The sequence below is a fragment of the Terrapene carolina genome, unplaced genomic scaffold, assembly GCF_002925995.2.
Source record: "Terrapene carolina triunguis isolate 2854851 unplaced genomic scaffold, T_m_triunguis-2.0 Scaffold740, whole genome shotgun sequence".
Classification (NCBI taxonomy): Eukaryota; Metazoa; Chordata; order Testudines; family Emydidae; genus Terrapene; species Terrapene triunguis.
Window position 1 is genome coordinate 4,712,115 of NW_020665091.1, and position 24,239 is coordinate 4,736,353.

General features: G+C 42.4%; 1 protein-coding gene across 1 annotated transcript in view; it reads right to left on the reverse strand.

Annotated features, from left to right (window-relative positions):
• Nucleotides 1-19,690, reverse strand: part of FAM162A (family with sequence similarity 162 member A) — a 24,910-nt gene extending 5,220 nt beyond the window's left edge. The window contains exons 1-4 of the mRNA XM_024212054.3: nucleotides 19,494-19,690; nucleotides 15,915-16,046; nucleotides 9,346-9,454; nucleotides 3,843-3,951 (exon numbers count right to left, since the gene is read on the reverse strand). Of these exons, the coding sequence (XP_024067822.1) occupies nucleotides 3,843-3,951; nucleotides 9,346-9,454; nucleotides 15,915-16,046; nucleotides 19,494-19,512 (369 nt within the window). The 5' untranslated portion in view covers nucleotides 19,513-19,690. The remainder of the gene's footprint in view (nucleotides 1-3,842; nucleotides 3,952-9,345; nucleotides 9,455-15,914; nucleotides 16,047-19,493) is intronic.
• Between the last annotated feature and the right edge of the window lie 4,549 nt (nucleotides 19,691-24,239).

The following is a 24,239-nucleotide window of genomic DNA, read 5'->3' on the forward strand; positions in this document are numbered from 1 at the left end:
CATATCTTGAAAACTAGAGCCAATCAACAATTTTAAGCATCATTTTCATTCTCAGTGACCCAGAATTAGTAAAGTTTGACTACATTTATTTCAGAAGCATTTTGGCTGTAGAGCAGTGTTATTTAGTCTGCAGAAGAGAAGAGTGCGGGGGGATTTGATAGCAGCCTTCAACTACCTGAAAGGGGGTTCCAAAGAGGATGGAGCTTGACTGTTCTCAGTGGTAGCAGATGATAGAACAAGGAGCAATGGTCTCAAGTTGCAGTGTGGGAGGTCTTGGTTGGATAATAGGAAAAACTTTTTCACTAGGAGGGTGGGGAAGCACTGGAATGGGTTACCTACAGAAGTGGTGGAATCTCCGTCCTAAGAGGTTTTTAAGGCACGGCTTGACAAAGCTCTGGCTGGGATATTTAGTTGGTGTTGGTCCTGCTTTGAGCAGGGGGTTGGACTAGATGACCCTCTGATGTTTCTTCCAACCCTAATCTTCTATGATTCTATGAAAAGTTTTTTTAATAAACACGAGTAACTAAAATATCAGTTGTTTTTAGAAATAAAAACCTCAGCCTTTTTACATACACCCATAATAGGATTTAGCATGTTGTCTGCAATGCAAATCATGAAGCCCTTATGTATAAAACATCTAAGTGATAGTAGAGCTACAGAAACAGCTTACTATACACTTTAGTTTTCAGCTCTGTAAGCGAAAAAAAGCAGTGACTGAATTAAAGGGAAGATAGAAATATCTACGTTTCCTTCAACAAGTGTTTGTTTCTATTTAAAGACCAGCCTTAGAAAACTGAGGTTTTTGCCAGGACTGTTGATGGCAAATATTTGGGGGCAGATCCTCAACTAGTGTAAATTGTCATCGCATCACTGCAACAACTTACCAAGGGTTGTGGTGGATTCTCCATCACTGACCATTTTTAAATCGAGACTGGATGTGTTTTCTAGAAGTTATGCTTTAGGAATTATTTTGGGGAAGTTCTATGGCCTGCGTTACGCAGGAGGTCAGACTAGGTGATCACAATGGCCCTTTGCAACCTTGGAATCTATTAAATAGTTTCAATCGTGAATTACTCTCACTTAAAAAATTAGGTCTTATTTCCAGTCTGAATTTCTCTAGCTTCAGCTTCCAGCCATCGGATCATGTTATATCTTCCTGTGATAGACTGAAGAGCCCATTCTTAAATATTTGTTCCCCATTTAAATACTAAAAAACTGCAGTCATGTCCCTCCTTAATGTTGTCTCTGTTAAGCTACAAAAATGGAGTTCTCTGAGTCTATCACTAATCTATATGGCATGGTTTTTAATCCTTTAATCATTCTCTTGAATCACTGAAGTAAAGTCACTTCAAGAATGGTTGTTCTCTGGCTGGCCAGAACAGCTGTATAAGTTCACTATTTCTGTTCTCTTTCTTATAACAACAATAGTGGGTTGCTGGGATATGTGGCTGAGCTGCGTCTGTGCACTATTAATCAAAGTTACACTTCTGATTATTCCACTCTGTGATCAAGTGTCCTTATAAAAAACATACTATTTGGTTTAAGGTCCTTTTATTTACTGCCCTCTGGGGAGGGGGAGGGGGAGGGGGAAGGGGAAGGGGAAGGGGTGTGTGTGTGTGTGTGTGTGTGTCCGTCCCCCCCCTCCCCGGCTGGGCTCTGGTGGGGAAGGGCCAGAGAACCAGGAACTGGGTTGTCACAGGGGTTTCTTTATCTCTCCTGGAGAAATTTATTTCTGTGTCTGCATTGTTAGATACGTACTTGCTAACAGGTATTTTGAAATAAATTACCAAAATAATTGATACTAGCGTGATTATATAGTATTATTTTGACAAATAAAATTTGCAGAATTTTAAAAATTCTGCACACGTTTTAATTTTTTTGGTGCAGAAATCCCCCAGGAGTAAAGTTTACAATATTTTACCCAAAACTGTATCTTACAGTCAATGTCCCTTTTATACATATAACTTCATTTAATCATAATATTAGATTCCATCAAGTTCCCTATGTTTCCACTATTGCACATGGCATCATCATATATCACAAAATCATAGAATATCAGGGTTAGAAGGGACCTCAGGAGGTCATCTAGTCCAATCCCCTGCTCAAAGCAGGACCTAATCCACAACTAAATCATCCCAGCCAGAGCTTTGTCAAACCTGACCTTAGATGTTTTTAAGTAAGGCGATTCCACCACCTCCCCAAGTAACCTATTCCAGTGCTTCACCACCCTCCTAGTGAAAAAGTTTTTCCTAATATCCAACCTACACCTCTCCCACTGCAACTTCAGTCCATTACTCCTTGTTCTGTCATCTGGTACCAGAGAACAGTCTAGATCCATCCTCTTTGGAACGCCCTTTCAGGTAGTTGAAAGCAGCTATCAAATCCCCCCTCATTCTTCTCTTCTGCAGACTAAATAATCCCAGTTCCCTCAGCCTCTCCTCATAAGTCATGTGCTCCAGCCCCCTAATCATTTTTGTTGCCCTCTGCTGGACTCTTTCCAATTTTTCCACATCCTTCCATATATCTTACTGTTTGCTATTCACTTATTTTATGTTTTAATACATTCATTCACAGACCGGGAAAGAGTGGAAGTCTTTGGCTGCAGGGCTCTTGTTAAAGGCTGCAGTGATTGTATATTTCCTCAGATACTTGCTGTTAGACCTTAAGGTCTATTTTTTGTTTTCCTCTCAGTCCTCTGTCTTAATTTTTCTAAGCAGCCTTGATGCCTGGGCAATTCTTAAACAGTAATAACTCATAACTCTGGGGGCTTACTGCATTGGTCTCTGCCAGAAAGTGAATTTGTTCTTGGAAAGTCTAAGGAAAATCCCTTCAGTCATTTTTTAGTTCAGTTGAAACAAACATACACTTTACCCAATATGCAAATGTGTTGTACACCTTTTGATTTCGAGGTGGAGGATACCTCAGACACAGCTGAACTTTGACATTTTACAATATCAATAGTCTTCACTAAGAACGGGACTTGATATCTATAATTTTAATTACGGTTTTCTCCAAACTTAGCAACACCTGCAAATGGTATCCTGAGCATGCACAGTAGAATATTCTACTCTGGTTTGGTGCACTTCAGTGAGAATGCACATGCTGGGCCAGCTTAGGAGCAACACCCTTTGCCCATATACAGCAACTTAAATTTGGGCCTTCCTACTCTGTGGCCAGGCCCCACATCCTCCCTAAATAGTATTATTTGAATGTAGGATTAAATCAAGTGTCCCAGATTGTCTAGGTTTCCTCCCAAAATACAATGGACCCTGCAGAAAAATTTGAAGAGATGACATCTTAAATGTATTATAAAGAACCAACCTAATCACTGCAGCATCTAAATGACAGAGGGGAAACACCACCACCCTCTTCTGCCCCATTTATCTATTGGGAGGGTCCTCATCCCTAAACTCCTCTCAGGACGACTTCTTGGGAGGTACCTGAGAACACACTGCAGTACCTCTTATTATGGACCCACTTCCAGGAAGTGACAAGCATCCTCAAATCCCAGTGAAGTTGTAACAACAGAAGTTGCACAGCATCTCACCTCCTATGTATGCACTTCCAGGAGTGCTACCTCAGCGAAGTACACACACATGAAGGGATAAAGTAGAACTGTGCACATTCCCAAAGAGGCACAACCGCTGCATTTATAAGAAATGTAGCGCGCTGTCTCTCCTGGAAGGGCGCATTTTGGTGTTGGGTGAGTTTTGGGGAAGTGGTAGAGTCTTCATTTTAATATTTGTTTATTGCTTTAAGTAGTATTTGTTATTACTTCATTACTGATCTGAGGATTGTGGGATAAGGTTCAGCTCCAGTCAACTATCCAGTACTGTACTCACCCGCTTTCCTTCAATGACCATCACGATGCATCCCAGTACTGTCAGGGCAATCATCAGGTAGCTGATCTTCACACGCAATTTATTTCGCGCAGCATCGATCAACTCAAACCTCATGAAGCAAAGGGAGGCCAAAATCATTATCAGAGACTGTAGCTTCTAATCTATTGATATTTCATCATCCTGATAAACAAGAATCCATACTATCTACTGTCAAGAAACTAGCATTTGTATCAGGCCTTTCACCAGCACACCCCCCCCCCAACCAAGCACTATCCCCATCTTACAGACAGAGGGAGGTAGCTTGCCCAAGACCACAGAACGAATCATTAGCAAAGTTGAGAACAGAACCCAGGTTTCCTGACACTCAGTCCGTTGCTCTAATCGCTAGGCAATGCTGCATTTTCAGATCACTGGAATACCATATCCCCTCTGCTCTGCCTGACAGTCAAATCTTGTCTTCAGTAAGGGGAAGAAGGGGGGAAAGAAGTGTGTTCTTACCATAGTGTTTTCTTACCACTAGCTTCCCCCAGTGCTTACCTCAACTTGCTAATCCATGTAAAAACTACAAACTGCCTTCTCCACATTAGGATTTTACCATGTTACCATATGGTACAACCACCTTTTTTCTAGTATGAGCACATCCTGAAAGTGTGCAGGGTAAAAAGCAAGATTAAACTGTGAAAGAGTTGAGCTTTTGGGGGTGGAGGTGCATCAAAACTGGTTTAAATTTTTTTCATTGGGCTTAAACACTCTGCACCATAAATTAAACTTTTCAGCAAGATGGCTTCCTCCAGCACCGGGTTTGGAAATGCTAGCTGCAATTAGAAACGTTTTTAAAATATAGATTTCATATCAGCGGTCTCCAATATGTTCACTGGCAATTTATGCCCCTAGGAAAATTTGAGCAGCTCTTGGTAGAAGTCTAAAACTTCACTTCCTACTGTTTTCTGGAACAGTTCTCAAGAAGGTTTAACTGAAGATGGAGGATTGTTTATACCATGCAAGTTTTGCCCTGTAGAGACTTTCTTGCAAATTTCAGTAGATCTTATCTAGATATGCCCAACATCTGCAGCTATATCAATTGCTTCTGGACATTTGCAGCCGGCCTACTGTTAACTCTTAAGGAGGCAGAGTTCCCTACAAGGCCAGCTTTAGTCATCTTGATCTTCCAAATGCCCTCTATGGAGGGCAAAGTAGAAGAATTAAAGGATTTGTGTTGTAAGTACTTCAAATTCAATTATCAATAAGTCAATGGTCTCAGGTTGGGCTAAACATTAAAGAACATACAACTGATATTTAGTATTTCAGTTACAGTGGACCCCTACAAAAGTGAGCAGTATTAAGGATACAGATGCTAAATGGGCCTCCATGGGACAAAATTTGAAGGTGTGTTTTCTATAAACAGAGACCTACAGAATTTAATAGAGACAATAACCTTTTAAACTAACCTATAGAGTTCAGAAAACGATATCCTTCCAATAGAATTCTAATACTCCAGAAGAAAGTTTTTTGTTTGTTTTTTTAAAGAGTCATACTGGAGAAGTTACAGATGAGTGGAAGAAAGCAAATGTCATGCCAAAAAATGGTAAATGGCACCAACCAGGTAGTTATAGGCCTGTTAGCATGACATCAATCCCAGCAAAAATAACGGAACAGCTAATCTGAGACAGTCAAAGAACTAAAGGATGGTAATATACTTGATGCCAACCAACATGGTTGATAGTGGCTGATAGGTCTTGTCAAATGAACTTTATGTAATTTTTTAAGATTACAAATTTGGCCGATGAAGGTAACTGTGCTGATGTTGTATATTTGGACTTCTGTAAGGCATCTGACTGCATGACATTCTGATTTTAAAAATTTGGCATAAAAGCCAGTTTTCAATCCATTAAAATATGCTGTATTTATTTTCTAACCAATAGTGAGGAATCATCAACTGCAAGTGTTTCTAGTGTGGTCCCACAGCGATCAGCTTCATAGAACTTAAGGTCCACCACCAGATCATTTAGTCTGAACTTCTTTAAATTAAATTTCCATTAAATCTATTAAATTTCACCCAGTTACTCCTGTATTGAGCCCTATAACTTGTGTTTGGTTAAAGCATATCTTCCAGAAATGCAGCCAGTCTTGATATGAGGACATCAAGAGATGGAGAATCCGCTGCTACCCTCGGTTTGTTCAGGTGGTTAATCAACCTGTTAAAAGTACGTGACTTATTTCTGATTTGAATTTGTCTGGCTTCAGCTTCCAGCCAGTGGTTCCTGTTATGCTTTTCTCCACTACTATAAAGAGTCCTTTAATACCCAGTAATTTTTTCTCCTGTGGTGGGTGCTTGAGCCAGTGCTATTTAATATGTTTTAGGAGTGACCTGGAGAAAATATAAAACAGTGCTGATAAAATATGCAGATTCTGGGGTGGTAAATAATGATAACAAGCAGGTCACTTAAACAGAACAATCTGGATCCTGAAGTACACTGGGCCAAAAGAAAGAGCATGAATTTTACTACAGCTAAATAAATTTCTGAACAAAGAATGTACCCCTTACTTTCTGGATGGGTCTATACTTATAAGTTAGGTTGGTATAGCTATGTCACTCAAAGGTGTGGAAAAAAACAAACAACAAAAAACCCACACCCTCGCTTTTCAGCTATGCCGACAAAACCCCAAGCGTAGGTGCAACTATGTCAACAGAAGAAGGCTTCGATCAGTGAAGTTAACGTAGTTTGGGTAGGTGGTGTTCCTACACGGACAGAAAAAAAAACTCTGATGTAGGCTGCACATACAGTAGGGGGTTGTGCTGGCATAGTTATGCTGACACAGCTATGCCAGTACAGACTCCACAGTGTAGACATACCTTTGAAAAGCAGTAACTCAGAAAAAGACTCAGTGGAATAGGGAGGTTACCTCTGCACAGAACACTAGTGCGAGACCACCACTGGAATACTGTGTCTAGTTTTGGTGTACACACTTTAAAAAAAAAAAAGTTAAAAAATTGGAGTTCAGAGAAGAGCCACAAGAAGGAACTGAGGAGTGGAAAATCTGCCTTGCACTGAGAGATGTAAGGAACTCTATTAGAATTCTTTGAAGGTGTCAACAAGCATGTGGACAAGAAGAACAGGAGTACTTGTGGCACCTTAGAGACTAACAAATTTATGATCCACTTGATATAGTGTACTTAAGTATATATAGTATACCACCTGCATGCCCCCTAAATAGCACATGACACTTGTGCATTGTTTAGGAGGCACACAGGTATAGACAACTGCTCATAAGTCACTTGTGTTAGGAACACTGTAATGCTCATAGTTTGAAAGAAAATCACTCAAAATAATAATTCCAACATCCTACAGTCCAGAATGTGTCAATAGCTCCATTCTGCCATAGAATGACACAGTAGTCCAAATCTGAAACTTCTGGGCCAACCTATATTTCATTTCAGTGTTGCCCCCCCCCAAAAAAACAACACTACAAAATTAGAAAAATGAAGTCACCACACTTTTTGAGCATCATTTTCTCCAATTTGACTCCATATTTCCACAGAAATTCTATCTTGGTATAAATTCATGCCTGTAGAATTTCAGGTGGATTGGTTTAAATGTAGCAAAGTCTAGCTCCGTGCGCTGCCCCATCCACAGGCACCGCCCCCACAGCTCCCATTGGCTGGGAACTGTGGCCAATGGGAGCTGCAGGGGCAGAGCCTGTGGATGGGGCAGCACGCAGAAGCACCTGGCCGTGCCTCTGTGTAGGAGCCTGAGGGGGCATATGTCGCTGTTTCCAGGAGCAGCTTGAGGTAAGCACCCTCCGGAGCTTGCACCTTTGATCCTCCCCCTCCCCCCCAACCGCCAACCCCAGCCCTGATCTCCCTTCCACCCTCCGAACCCCTTGATCCCAGCCTGGAGCACCCTCCTGAACCCAAAATCCCTCATCCCCAGCCCCACCCCAGACCCTGCACCCCCAGCCAGAGCCTCCACCCCACAGCCCCAGCCCAGAGCCCCCTCCCGTACCCTGAACGCCTCATTTCTGCCCTACCCCAGAACCCACACCCCCAGCCAGAGCCCTGACCCCCTCCTGCACCCCAACCCCAATTTTGTGAGCATTCACGGCCCGCCATACAATTTCCATACCCAGATGTGGCCCTCAGGCCAAAAAGTTTGCCCACCCCTGCACTAAAACATGCTGTAAGTTGAGGAATCAGCCAGATATTAGCTCCCCAGACGCAACCACAAGGAAAGTAACCAACACCCCGGCGGGGTATCAACCAACCAACCAACCAACCACCATTGTCCAGCAAGGGAGCTACAATGCAATGACTCACCTGCATAAGGCCACACTAGGGGAATTGCTCAACCTTGCCTGGAGACTCAGCAACGGCTGGTGTATATCCACTTTCCGTTGATGAAGTGGTGAAGCAATTAATAAATCTGCATTACTCGTCTTGAGCAGTGCAAGACAGTATATTCCTGAGATACAATGCTGGGAGGATTTGGGTCTGGTGTCTTTCTCTGTATGATTCATGAGTGGCTCTGGAAGCATTCATGCAATCTAGCTGGGTGTGGGGCTCCACATGCTGTTGTGCTGAGTGATAACAGCACCTGGAGGGGTTTGCAGCTGGTCACTAGCAAGGAATTGTGAGAGACAGCCGAGGCTGGAGAGAGTTCAGGGGGGCACAGCAGTCCCACAGGCCCCATCACATTCCCAAAATGGTGCAAAGTAATTCATGTGGGGTTCACTTTTACAAAAGGATTTTAAACAGACATTGTCAACATAACTCATTTAAAAAAGAAAAGTCCTTATCTACATTATTAACGCCAAGTGTAATTATTCAAAGAAGTTTTTGAAGTATGATTTACATTTCATCCTGCATGGACAGAGAGTCTAAAATGGTCAGTTTACTTTCTGGTTCTCAAAGACTAGCACAGTGTTCGCACTGAGGCTAGACTTGCTGCAGAGAAATTTTGACAAAGTTTTATTGTCATTACAGGCCTAATCTACTATTGGCTTAGTTTAAATCCCAAGGGAGATTGAGTTCTCGCCCCTCAGGTCTATAATTGATAATAATAATAAATATTATTTATGATAATATGGTTTACATTAAGTGTCTTGTTTCAATAATTATTGAATTATTTACTTTTCATGAAACAAACAAAACACTTTTCATGGACATTTAAAAATAATAATCAGGAAAATATTTTTATTCATACTAAGGTTTGCAAAAGCTTTAAAATAAAATGTAGGACAAAATTAGCTGGTTCAGGGTCTCCTTTATTGAAATGACTTCTACTTACTCATCTTCCTTTTGGGAAAATCATGAGGGGGCTAATCTAAGCAACTGCATGCCTTCTACATCAGGATATGGAGATCACAGCAGTGTTATATTTCAATGATATGTTCCTGACATCACACCTCTGCAGAACCGATACTCAGTCCTGTATACTTTCATTCAGTAACTTGTTTCTCGGTAGGCATACATTAGTGTACTTATAATTTCAGGATTGGCACTTACGAGACAGTCTCAGGTATATCATCTACTTTTTTGAAACGGCCTGACCACAGCAGAACCTTCTTTTCCCAATCTGAAGGCTTGTGTCCTGGCACTTTGAAGGTGGAATGCCCTATAGCAAATATGGAAGAGAAGTTACAATATACAGAATAATCATAGCTTAATGAAACTGTCAGGGTGAGCAACACAAATCTGCAGGCATGAGCTCTGTTGTAACTAAAGAGGGAGCAGAAATATCACATGAGCACTCCTAGAGAAGCTGTAAGGGCATGTGGAACTGAACCAAGCTTAAGGTGACAGAACTTTACCCAGGGCCCCACGTACTCTGCAATTCTGAAGGCACAGAATGTGCCTCAGAACCCACACCTTTCACAGAATCATTCTCCAGAATCAAAGTATTAAATTTTTAAAAAAAATATTGTGGGGCTGGTTCTCCACTGCCTTGCACCTTTTATCATAAGTTACACCTGGGACAAAATCAGTACTTGGTCCTGCTAGTGAAGGGAGGGGGCTGGACTCGATGATCTTTCAAGGTCCTTTCCAGTTCTAGGAGATGGGATATCTCCATTTTATTATTATTATTATTACACCTGCAGAAAGTGTGTATTAGCTATGTTACAATAGGATAGTATTTCCTAAACTGCTGGGCATGAATCATAGAAGATTAGGGTTGGAAGTGACCTCAGGAGGTCATCTAGTCCAATCCCCTGCTCAAAGCAGGACCAACCGCAACTAAGTCATCCCAGCCAGGGCTTTGTCAAGCCGGGCCTTAAAAACCTCTAAGGTTGGAGATTCCACCACTTCCATAGGAAACCCATTCCAGTGCTTCACGACCCTCCAAGTGAAAGTGTTTCCTAATATCCAATCTGGACTTCCCCCACTGCAACTTGAGACCCATTGCTTCTTGTTCTGTCATCTGCCACCACTGAGAACAGCCGAGCTCCATACTCTTTGGAACCCCCTTTCAGGTAGTTGAAGGCTGCTATCAAATCCCCGCTCACTCTTCTCTTCTGCAGACTAAATAAACCAAGTTCCCTCAGCCTCTCCTCCTAAGTCATGTGCCCTAACCCTCGCTGCCCTCCACTGGACTCTCTCCAATTTGTTCACATCCTTTCTGTAGAGGGGGGCCCAAAACTGGACATAATACTCCAGATGTGGCCTCACCAATGCCGAATAGAGGGGAATAATCACTTCCCTCGATCTGCTGGCAATGCTCCTACTAATGCAGCCCAATATGCCGTTAGTCTTTTTGGCAACAAGGGCACACTGTTGACTCGTGTCCAGCTTCTGGTCCACTGTAATCCCCAGGTCCATTTCTGCAGAACTGCCGCTTAGCCAGTCGGGCCCCAGCCTGTAGCAGTGCATGGGATTCTTCCGTCCTAAGTGCAGGACTCTGCACTTGTCCTTGTTGAACCTCATCAGATTTCTTTTAGCCCAATACTCCAATTTGTCTAGGTCACTCTGGACCCTATCCCTACCCTCCAGCAGATCTACCTCTCCCCCCAGCTTAGTGTCATCCATGAACTTGCTGACAGTGCAATCCATCCCATCATCTGGATCATTAATGAAGATGTTGAACAAAACCAGCCCCAGGACAGACCCCTGGGGCACTCCGCTTAATACCGGCTGCCAACTAGACATTGAGCCATTGATCACTACCGGTTGAGCCCGACGATCTAGCCAGCTTTCTATCCACCTTATAGTCCATTCATCCAATCCATACTTTTTTAACTTTCTGGCAAGAATACTGTGGGAGACCGTATCAAAAGCTTTGCTAAAGTCAAGATATATCACATCCACCGCTTTCCCCATATCCACAGAGCCAGTTATCTCATCATAGAAGGCAATCAGGTTGGTCAGGCATGACTTGCCCTTAGTGAATTCATGTTGAAGGACTAGCTGCGGCAATGGGGCTCGAGAGATTCAGTTTTCATTAAAATAAAAGTAAGTCTCCAGTTGCTATGGTTAAGAAAAAAACCTTTTAAAATGTGATTCAAATGTAACCACTGCAGAAAAGTCTGCCTGAGTTTGTAGAAAGCCTCAGACGTGAACCGCTTTAGTCATTTAACATTTAGGCATGCTCACATGCCAATGACAACAATTCAGAAGCCAATGTTTGGTTAACTATTTCACCGTTTTTCCAAACATGTAAGAAGAGGAAATATATTGTGAATAGCCTACCAATGATTTCAATTCTAGCAATATATGGTGGGAGTGAAGAGGATGAGATTGGTTTTGTTTTCCTGAAGGCAGGCTCAGCTTTCAAGAGTCTGAGAAATACTGCACTACTGTAACATACTGGCTAAGTGTCATACACTACCATTCTAACCTGGTAGCATTTTACATCTACTTTGCACAGCTAGAAATTACTACAAAAGAATGTGAAAAAGTAGAGAATAGGGTCTTATGTTTCTAGCCCTCATATTTGTGAAGACAACCTTGGAAACATGAACCAGGAATAACTAATGCATTTTGTCATTCTCTGTCAGCAAGCAGCCACAAAATATTACCCAAAACCTGTGAGCTGCCCACGTTTATCTCAATGAGTTGCTAACTATAAAACCTATATATAAACTTTATCACCAACAATGTCACTGCTAATCATTGTAACAGGAACATTAGAGGGATGGAAACATCCCACAGCTACAAACTACCCAAGGTGGATTAACAATTTTTTTAAATGATTATTTAAATTAGATAAGGTTTATAAAAAAAGTAAACCTATTTAAAATTAACATAAGTTGTCAATTTCAGATTTAAGGTTTAAACTTATTATAATCTATTAAAATAATTTGAAATAGCTACCAAAAATATTAAGCAGTACATGTTTGCTGCCAAAGTTTTCAAGTCAGCCCACTGAACTAGTGAAACTCAGTGCCTAAGCAGCGGGAACCAGAGTTTGCTGAAGTGCTAAAACCAGCTTTTGACAGTAATAACTTCTTCTGCAGGAGCAGTGAGAATATTTTCATTTCACTCAACTAGTTCAGTTCAATGATTAGTTCATTCAAAAGGTAAGAAACAAGTTGAGAGATGAAAAAGCAGGAAAGCTTGTTTTTCCTCTTCTAATCTCTGAATAAAAACTAGATGTGAGGATGAAATCTACTAGTTCTAAAATCTCAAAAGGACATGGTGACCAGAAACAAATTAGTTCAATTTACTAACTACAGATAAAATTATCTACCTAAACTATTTAACAGATTTACTGAACATTTAAGTAAAAAAACAAAAACAAAACAATCTTTGTGCTGGATACCTAAGAAAAAAAAAGTTTAAGGTAGTCTTTTTTAGTTATTAAATAAAATGTAAAATGCTGTTTTGTGCATTTTAACTGAATTTGAATTTCCACCCAAATAGAGCTGGACACAAAATCACAAATAAAAATTCACCACCTAATAAAGAAATGCAATATAAAAAAGTTAAAATTAATAATTAAACAGAAGTTAAGCTAATTGCTTAAATAAATGTGAATAGATCTAGCGAAGCCTCCTGACTAACAAAAAGAAGCATCAAATGTAATGCGAAGAGTAGATCTGGTCGCAAATCAACATGTTGTAATGGTTACCAACCAATAACAATCCTAGTTATTAGGAAATAACTAAAAAATGTTAATGCAAAACATGATTAAAATTGATTATTTCAATCAATTTTCTGCTTGGTGATTTAAATTGATTTGCTCTAAATCAATCCATCCTGAAACTCACTCTCTCTTGCCTTAGGAGGAAATTTAATATCAATATCAGCGGCTGTACTGATTATTTTTGTATTTAATTAAAACCCTCATTTTAAAAATGTTAAAATGAAACTGCTACAGAATTTCCTGTTTACCACACCAGAGGATCACAGAATACACGTCCAGTTTGCCATGGAGCATAAGCCTTTATCTTACCTGGCAACATAAAGAGCTCTTCCTAAGAATACTATAGGTCTCAGGACCATGTGCCAAGCCAGCGAAGTTGACAAGAGCTTTGTTGTTGACTTCAATGGGCACAGGATCAGACCCTCAATGCCTCTCTCTTCCAAACTCATTCCCCCAATCCATACACAAGCAAAAGGGGGCAATTTCTGCTTTGTTTTCAATACAAATGTGGCTAACACCTCATATTTAAGAACCCTTTTTTACTAGGGCTGTCAATTAATCGCAGTTGACTCACGTGATTAACTCAAAAAAATTAATCACGATTAATCGTCCTGTTAAACAATGAAATACCAATTGAAATTAAATATTTTTGAATGTTTTTCCACATTTTCAAATATATTGATTTTAATTACTACACAAAATACAAAGTGTACAGTGCACACATTTTTATTACATATGTTTGCACTGTAAAAATGATAAATAGTATTTTTCAATTCACCTAATACAAATACTATAGTGAAATCTCTATCGTGAAAGTGCAACTTACAAATATAGATTTTGTTGTTGTTACATAACCGCACTTAAAAAAAACAAAACGTGTAAAACTTTAGAGCCTAGAAGTCCACTCAGTCCTACTTCTTGTTCAGCCAATTGCTAAGACAAACAAGTCTGTTTACATTTGCAGGAGATAATGCTTCTGACTTCTTGTTTACAGTGTCACCTGAAAGTGAGAACAGGCGTTGCATGGCACTTTTGTAGCCGGCATCGCAAGATATTTATGTGCCAGATGCACTAAAGATTCATATGTCCCTTCATGCTTCAACCACCCTTCAAGAGGATGTGTGTCCATGCCAATGATGGGTTCTGCTCAATAACGATCCAAAACAGTGTGGACTAATGCATTTTCATTTTCATCATCTGAGTCAGATGCCACCAGTAGAAGGTTGATTTTCTTTTTTGGTGGTTCAGTTATGTAGTTTCCGCATCGCAGCATTGCTCTTTTAAGACTTCTCAAAGCATGCTCCACACCTCATCCCTCTCAGATTTTGGAAGGCGCTTCAGATTCTTAAACCTTGGGTTGAGTGCTGTAGCTATCTTTAGAAATCTCACATTGGTACCTTCTTTGTGTTTTGTCAAATCTGCAGTGAAAGTGTTCTTAAAATGAACATGTGCTGGGTCATCATCTGAGACTGCTAGAACGTGAAATATATGGCAGAATGCGGGTAAAACAGAGCAGGAGACAGACAATTCTCCACCAATGAATTCAATCACAAATTTAATTAACGCGTTTTTTTTTAAACGAGCTTCATCGGCATGGTAGCATGTCCTCTGGAATGGTGGTTGAAGCATGAAGGGGCATACAAATGTTTAGCATATCTGGCACGTAAATACCTTGCAATGCCAGCTACAAAAGTGCCATGCAAATGTCTGTTCTCACTTTCAGGGTGACACTGTAAATAAGAAGCAGGCAGCATTATGTCCTGTAAATGTAAACTTGTAAGTGTAAATGTAAATTTACAAAGTTCAACTTTCATGATAAAGAGATCGCACTACATTATTTGTATTAGGTGAATTGAAAAATACTATTTCTTTTGTTTTTTACTGTGCAAATATTTGTAATAAAAATAGTAATATAAAGTGAGCACTGTACAATTTGTATTCTGTGTGGTAATTGAAATAAATATATTAGAAAATGTAGAAAACACCCAAAAATATTTAAGTAAATGGTATTCTATTATTGTTTAATAGTGCAATTAATTGCACGATTAATTTTTTTAATCACTTGACAGCCCTACTTTTTACCCATTGGCACTGACAGTCAAGTCAATAATTGGTCTGTTGCAGTATAGATTATCCAGTATAGATTATCACTGTCCATTCTAATCTTAAAAATATAATCTGACACCAGACCTACCACTGACTTGAAAGAAAAAGGAATCCCATCTTTAAGGATGAACTAGGTCAGTGGCAAACTCAAAATGATCCTGCAGTGCAGAGACAGCATACTTCTAGTGGATCACTGCCTGCTGTGGGAAGGGCTCTGCTAAGGAATTCCCAACACTATCATAACACTCACAAATATAAAAACAGACTGACTGTGGGAGGAAGTGGTTAGTTATAGAATGCAACTGGGAGATTCTGAATGCATAAACAATCAAACAAGAATTTCTCTTAACCTACTAAGAATAGAAGGCTATCCCTAAAAAGAAAAAAAAAAAAAAATCTCTCCTTTGATTAGGAATACAGACAGTCTTGGATTTGACATGTAAGTTTAATGTCCTGTCTTTTGAATGGGAGGGAAAACTTAAGTCCTTTTCAAAAGAGCAGGGCCTTGCATTTGATTAAATTCTTGCTCAGTACATTCTGGCTACCTGCTGAAGTTTTCATTGTGCAAGAAATTTTTCACTTTCTGAACCAACTTGTTGGCTGGCATTGCTATGAGCTTCTGAACTACCACGTTCCTTCCCAGAGATAGCTGCATTTCAGAGTGATAATGATCCCTAGGTATGGTTTGAATGCTTGGTTGACACACAAATCACATTGTGAAGAGTATCCTTTAGAATGAATGTGCTATATAAACTATATAAATGTAAGACATTTGATCTATGTTCTCGATTTCATGATTGTTAAGCAGTTCTTTATACCTGTTCCTCAGTCTGGTAGCTACTCTAATAGGAACACTGATACGTTTGAATTTCAGAGAAAAAAAGCTTACCCCCTACTTCAGGCTTTTGTTTGCTCCCCTCCTGTGACTGACTGCAAAAACCTCTCTTGATCTTCAGATCCATTCCTTTAGTTGGTCTCAGAATTGAAGAAACATTCCTTTCCAACATCTTAGTAGCTCTGCCTAGAAAACAGAAGGAAGGGGCAGTAATGGGCTGAACACAATCCATAAGTAACTCAAAAAAATTCAAAGCAATCTGAGTAACCATGCAGATTTTAGAGTACTTAGAAGAGTTGAGCTTTAAATAGAAAACTCTTCTAAACTTTAATTACAGTAGACCTGGTTATCCATCACACAGATAGATTTTTAAAAAATACATGAACACATATGCAAGCACATGTGTTTATACAAGGAAATTAGAAAAAAATAAATAAAAATCTAATGTTTAAAGTCGGACAAAACTCTGGAGTTATAACAGAGACTGACAGAAGAAAAGAAAGTTTGACTTCACCTGAACTTGACCATAACCTTACACAAAACTGCAGCATGGAAGCAATTTCCTAAACACTAACCCTGTGTATCATGATTGCATGCAGTTAATGCTTTCAGACGCCTCACATTCAATCCAGGCAATGCTGCTTAAAGGAAGTGCACCAGGTTTTCACCAGGCTTGTCATACTCCAAAACTAAGTCAGAAACTTGAGGCAGAGGTAGCAATAGCAAAGCAGAAGTTTACAGTATTGAGACAGCTGCCTTATTGTGTAACAGAAGAAAATTCACATCTATAAAAAATAGGAATTATTTTAGGGAAGTTCTAGGGCCTGTGCTATACAGGAGGTCAGAGCACATGATCACAACAGTTCCTTCCAGCCTTAAAATCTATAAACTGTTAGAAAAGTTATAATGAGGAAAATTCAGGCACTAAAAATCCTGTGCAAGGCACCTTTAAAAAAAAGTTAGGCTTGTGCCCCTTTTTACTCCTTATGCTGGATTAGCAAGTAGGGTTTTTTCCCCAGTTTTTTTATTTTAAACCTTAGAATTACCTGGAATGTTAAGTCTAAACTTCCCTGGTTTTGCTGTAAGATCCCTGGGAGGACTCGGGAACGTTTACTGTGAACTGTGACTCCTTAAATGAAAGGGTAAGGGTGCTGAATCTTTAAAAAAGGCTTTGTTGACCCAACATGTTAGTCACTAAAGTTAAACAAGTGTTAAGGAGGGGAGGGGAAAACAACCCCCCTCCAAAATTTTAAGTGTGGCCAAAAAAATAAAAGGCAGCACGACTTTCATTTTCTTGGCTCTTGTGATGTCACCTTTCACTAGTCCTCTAGACATAACTCCTTCCAGCCACGACAGAACCTGAACATCTGAACACAACAGAACCAAAACAAGCAGAAAAACCCCTCCAAACTTAAAAAAAACAAAAAACAATCAAAAAAAAACTTTTTCAAGCCTTCATAAAGAAGCAAAAAAGGACACAAACCCATTCCCTTCTTTGCAAGTCCTTTAAGGCCACTGTGCTGTACTCTACAGTGTTGCCAAGCCTCACAGTATTTGGTGTTTTTCTTAAAACCCTAACACATGGAGTCAAGTGGTTACATGGAATCTCAGCTTTCACATTAATAAAAGTAAATTTTTAGCCTTCCTGTTACAGAGAGCTTGACACTTATGACCCAAGTATACCCTGAAGGTTCAAAAACTAGAAAGCAAATAAGAACCCAAAATGTATTTTTCATCTCATGATGTTAAGTAAATTTCATTATTTCTGAGGTTTAATTTATAATTACTGAATGCTTTGGTTTGGCAATATTGCTTTTGAACAAAGCAGAAACGAAAGCTGCAGTAACATTAAAGATCAAAAGCTAGAGAGTTAAAGTCTGAAATCACAGGGTTAAATTTGTGTACTGTTGTTAGGACACTTTAGCGAGGGTCCTATAGGCAAAAGGTTCATACACTGGTGAGGAAGAATAGTCTTGTGGTTATGGACTAGGATTTAGATGTGAGAATATGACTGAGTGCAAAACCTATTTCAGTTCAAGCCTGATGCCATGGATTTGCCAGCAACTGAAACTGAACAGCTCATTGAAATTTCCTGTGATCAAACTTATGCCTAACTTTCTCTCCTGAAGTTCTGGTTCACTGCCAAGAATGAATACCCTGCACTCTCAACATGCACCTTGATACTGAGGATGCCATTTGCTAGAACAAATTTGTGTGAAGCTGGATTCAGCGCACTTCTGTCCATCAAGTTTTGGTATCAATCTACCACTGGTGTCACATCGGAGATTAGATGTGCAATTTCTATCACACTGCTGGACTTCAAGAAGCTGTGTCGCAACATGCAAGTGCACGTGTCACATTAGAGCGCACTAAACATACTTAATGTGTAAATTCTTCAGTAACTAAGTTGTGACCCTAGACAGCAACAAAACAAGAAACAAGTAGGGCAGGTTTATGCTAGGAAATTTACTCATGTGTGAGAAAAATCCACGTTTAAGTTAAACCTACCTAACCCTCGATGTAGACAGCACTAGGTTAACGGGAGAATTCTCCTGTGGACCCAGCTGCCCTCTCTCAGGGAGATGGAATACCTACACCTACAGGAGAAACCTTCCTGTCATTAAAGGGAGTGTCTTCCCTGCAGGGGTGCAACTGTGCTGCTGCAGCATTTTAATTGTAGGCAACCCCATTTTTCAACTAAGGGCTTATGCAGGCAAAAAGTTAGGGACCCCCTGATCTATGCCACAAATCAAGAGAATAAGCTGTTAGTAGGATGATCTTTCATTGCAGTCATCAAAATAGGAGGATTGGTGAAAAAGGGATAGATTTTTACCTCTGAAGAGTGCAGGTCACATTTTCACTTCCAGTCCTTTTCATTAACCACACAGATTTTAAATGTTACACTGAAACACACACTACAAATATTTTATTACTAGCAGGGACATTTTAAAAATTGCTATTAATTAATTCCTAAATTTCACCACTTCCCATGACTGAGATTTAGGGCAGGTCTAACATCATCTAACACTTTGGAAGCAGCTAGGGACAATGGGTCAGGGAGTCAGAAACTAGGGTACAGCATGGGTGTGTGTGCAACATTTGCTAGACTATGCAACTAGGAAACAAATGAAGGAGGAGAGGTGAAACCCCATGGAATGAAGCTAGAAAGGGAAGATGGAAGGGATGTTACTTGTCTCCACCACTCTCTGATCCGAAGTACACTTGGCAAAGTTGGCTTTTCGGACCCTAGTTCAAGGGAGCCTCTGTCCTGAATATAACATGGGCCCATGAAGTCTGAATGCATCAAACTGAGTGACAGGTGCAGCCAGGCAATGAAAACTGGAACTAAAAGAGCAATCTGCTGTCTTGACCCTGCTTTCCCCTCACGCCCAAGTGCCAACGCCCGCCTAGGCCCCTGTGCCTCACATGCCGCGCCCCACGCTACCCCACGGGTCACGACTGGAGCGTATGGCTGCCCCTCCCCGGGCCTGAAACCCGCCACGTCGCGGTGTCTCTGCCCGAGGCCAGACTCTAACCCTCCACGGCCCGTAACACTTAACCCCCCGTCGGCCCGGCCCCGCGCCGCTCCCACTGCCCGGCACGGGGCCGCCCCCATCGCCCTCACTCACTCACCAGCGGCGGCGGCCCACATGGTGCTGGGCCCGGGCGTCTCCAACCTCCGTCCCTGCGGGGCCAAGTCTCTCGGGCGGGGCCGGGCCGGGGACTCTTCAATGTCACTAACCAGCTGCGACTCAGAGCGACGGGCCGGGGAAAGGGTCACTCCGCGCCGAGTCCCTCCGGACGATTTGCGGTTTTGCCCTCACTGAGCGAACATGCGCAGTAGCGTCCCTGGCTCTGCCCGCTGTCCCGCCCCCCCCCGTGCGGGGCGGAGTCTGTGCTGGGGGCGGGGTGAGAGCGCAGGGTAGTAAAGCAGCTGGAGGCAGGGGCAGGATGGCCCCAGGGGCCAAATCAGGTGCAGGGGAAGGAGTAGGGTTTTCAGCTGTCCATTCACACATACCCAAATACCCTTGCCCTGCCCCAGCCCTTTCCCACCTGTTCCCCAAGGCCCTGCCCCGCTCACTCCCTCCCCCTCCCTCTGTCACTCGCTCTCCCCCACCCTCACTCACTTTCACCAGGCTGGGGTGTGGAGCAGTGGGTGAGGGGTGCAGGCTCTGGGAGGCAGTTTGGATGCAGGAGGGAGTGACGGGTGTGGGCTGCCGCCGGGAGGCGTTTGTCTCCCGGGCGCTGTTGCAGCTGGGCTGTCAGGCTCCCTGCCTGCCCTGGCCCCTCGCTGCTCCTAGAAGGAGCTGGCATGTCCCTGCGGGCCTGTGGCCCCGGGGTAGGGGGATGATTCCACGCACTGCCTGGGCCTGCAAGCGCTGCCCCCGTAGCTCCCATTGGCCTCAGTTCCCGGACTTTTAGCAGCCTAAAATCTCCCAGTCTGCTTCAGTGGCTTCTGGGAGATAGGGCCTGATTCCGTGAGACTCTTGGCGAAACTGGGAGGGTTGGCAGCCCTAGGAAGGAGCTGGGAGAGAGGCGGTGGCGGCAGACGGGATAAAACTTTCCACAGGTGGGGTGAGCCACGGTCATGGGAGCTGAGAGCCATTGAACCAAACAGTAAACCTTGTACACGATGGTGGTGTGACAGGTTCGGTCACAGAGACCCCCTTGGGACTGTTATCTGATGTGCTGACATTGCCTCTGAGCCCGTTTTCCCTGTCAGCTTGGGACTCCAGAACCTTGCCTTGTTGAGCCAGACACGCTAGTCTGCTGCAGCACAGACCCAGATTTGGTCCACACCCCCAAAGCTGCAGACTTTAAACAAAAACTGCTCAGCAAGTACTCCTGTCTCCAGCACCCAGACACCCAGTTCCCAATGGGATCCAAACCCCAAAACTCTGTATAAAGCTTATAAACTCATAAATTGTCTGCCCTCTATAAAACTGATAGAGAGATATCATAGAATATCAGGATTGGAAGGGACCTCAGGAGGTCATCTAGTCCAACCCCCTGCTCAAAGCAGGACCAAATCCCAACTAAATCATCCCAGCCAGGGCTTTGTCAAGCCTGACCTTAAAAACCTCTAAGGAAGGAGATTCCACCACCTCCCTAGGTAACCCATTCCAGTGCTTCACCACCCTCCTAGTGAAAAAGTTTTTCCTAATATCCAACCTAGACCTTCCCCACTGCAACTTGAGACCATTACTCCTTGTTCTGTCATCAGGTACCACTGAGAACAGTCTAGATCCATCCTCTTTGTAACCCCCTTTCAGGTAGTTGAAAGCAGCTATCAAATCCCCTCTCATTCTTCTCTTCTGCAGACTAAACAATCCCAGTTCCCTCAGCCTCTCCTCATAAGTCATGTGCTCGAGACCCCTAATCATATTTGTTGCCCTCCACTGAACTCTTCCCAATTTTTCCACATCCTTCTTGTAGTGTGGGGCCCAAAACTGGACACAGTACTCCAGATGAGGCCTCACCAATGTCGAATAGAGGGGAACGATCACGTCCCTCGATCTGCTGGCAATGCCCCTACTTATACAGCCCAAAATGCCGTTAGCCTTCTTGGCAACAAGGGCACACTGTTGACTCATATCCAGCTTCTCATCGACTGTAACCCCTAGGTCCTTTTCTGCAGAACTGCTGCCTAGCCATTCGGTCCCTAGTCTGTAACAGTGAATGGGATTCTTCCGTCCTAAGTGCAGGACTCTGCACTTGTCCTTGTTGAACCTCATCAGGTTTCTTTTGGCCCAATCCTCTAATTTGTCTAGGTCCCTTTGTATCCTATCCCTACCCTCCAGCGTATCTACCACTCCTCCCAGTTTGGTGTCATCTGCAAACTTGCTGAGAGTGCAGTCCACGCCATCCTCCAGATCATTAATGAAGATATTGAACAAAACCGGCCCCAGGACTGACTCTTGGGGCACTCCGCTTGAAACGGGCTGCCAACTAGACATGGAGCTGTTGATCAATACCCGTTGAGTCCGACGATCTAGCCAGCTTTCTATCCACCGTATAGTCCATTCATCCAGCCCATACTTCTTTAACTTTCTGGCAAGAATACTGTGGGAGACCGTATCAAAAGCTTTGCTAAAGACAAGGAATAACACATCCACTGCTTTCCCCTCATCCACAGACCCAGTTATCTCCTCATAGAAGGCAATTAGGTTAGTCAGGCATGACTTGCCCTTGGTGAATCCATGCTGACTATTCCTGATCACTTTCCTCTTCTCTAAGTGCTTCAAAATTGATTCCTTGAGGACCTGCTCCATGATTTTTCCAGGGACTGAGGTGAGGCTGACTGGCCTGTAGTTCCCCGGATCCTCCTTCTTCCCTTTTTTAAAGATGGGCACTACATTAGCCTTTTTCCAGTCATTCGGGACCTCCCCCAATCGCCATGAGTTTTCAAAGATAATGGCCAATGGCTCCGCAATCACATCCGCCAACTCCTTTAGCACCCTCAGATGCAGCGCATCTGACCCCATGGACCTGTGCTCGTCCAGTTTTTCTAAATAGTCCCGAACCACTTCTTTCTCCACAGAGGGCTGGTCACCTTCTCCCCATACTGTGTTGACCACTGCAGCAGTCTGGGAGCTGACCTTGTTCGTGAAGACAGAGGCAAAGTACATTAGCTTTTTCCACATCCTCTGTCACTAGGTTGCCTCCCTCCTTCAGTAAGGGGCCCACACTTTCCTTGACTTTCTTCTTGCTGCTAACATACCTGTAGAAACCCTTCTTGTTACTCTTAACATCTCTTGCTAGCTGCAACTTCAAGTGTGATTTGGCCTTCCTGATTTCACTCCTGCATGCCTGAGCAATATTTTTATACTCCTCCCTGGTCATTTGTCCAACCTTCCACTTCTTGTAAGCTTCTTTTTTGCGTTTAAGATCAGCAAGGATTTCACTATTAAGCCAAGCTGGTCGCCTGCCATATTTACTATTCTTTCTACACAACGGGATGGTTTGTTCCTGCAACCTCAATAAGGATTCTTTATACAGCCAGCTCTCCTGGACTCCTTTCCCCCTCATGTTATTCTCCCAGGGGATCCTGCCCATCAGTTCCCTGAGGGAGTCAAAGTCTGCTTTTCTGAAATCCAGGGTCCGTATTCTGCTGCTCTCCTTTCTTCCTTGTGTCAGGATCCTGAACTTGACCACCTCATGGTCACTGCCTCCTAGGTTCCCATCCACTTTTGCTTCCCCTACTAATTCTTCCCGGTTTGTGAGCAGCAGGTCTAGAAGAGCTCTGCCCCTAGTTGGTTCCTCCAGCACTTGCACCAGGAAAGATATGCACAGCTGTTTGCTCCCCAAGGTATTAATCACTTACTCTGGGTTTACTAATAAACAAAAGTGATTTTATTAAGTATAAAAAGTAGGATTTAAGTGGTTTCAAGTAATAACAGACAGAACAAAGTAAGTTACCAAGTAAAATAAAACCAAACATGCAAATCTAAGCCTAATACATTTAAAAAACTGAATACAGGTAAATCTCATCCTCAGAGATGTTCCAATAAGCTTCTTTCACAGACTGGACTCCTTCCTAGTCTGGGCCCAATCCTTTCCCCGGTACAGTTCTTGTTAGCTCCAGCTCAGGTGGTAACTAGGGGATTTCTCATGACTGGCAGCCCCCTTTGTTCTGTTCCACCCGCTTTTATAGCTTTGGCACAAGGTGGGAATCTTTTGTCTCTCTGGGTTCCCACCCCTCCTTCTAAATGGAAAAGCACCAGGTTTAAGATGGATTCCAGTACAAGGTGACATGATCACATGTCCTGTGAGACCCCAGGCCTCCATTCTTTACAAACACAGGAAGGCTTACAAGTAAACAGAGCCATTTACAACCAATTGTCCTAGTTAATGGGAGCCATCAAGATTCCAAGCCACCATTAATGACCCACACTTTGCATAATTACAATAGGACTTCAGAGTAATACTTCATATTTCTAGCTTCAGATACAAGAATGATACATTCATACAAATAGGATGAACACACTCAACAGATTATAAGCTTTGTAATGATACCTTACAAGAGACCTTTTGCATAAAGCATATTCCAGTTACATTATATTTACACTCATAAGCATATTTCCATAAAACATGTGGAGTGCAACGTCACAGGTGGGAACCACTTCAAGCCAGGGGGTGCAGTAGCATCCCTAGTTCCAGCCCTTTGGCCATGGGTACTGGTTACAGAAACAGGGTCAGGTGGCAGAGGGGCTTTGATTTCCCCCCTCTCAGGAGGGTGCATCTCAGTACCTGCTTCCCAGGGCTGGAGTTGTAAATGCACCATGTCCTGCTTTGCTTCTCTATCTGAAATGAGAGACTGTGCTGGTAATAGAGATGGAATTTGGTGAGATATTTTACATGCACCTTCTAAAAAAGTAT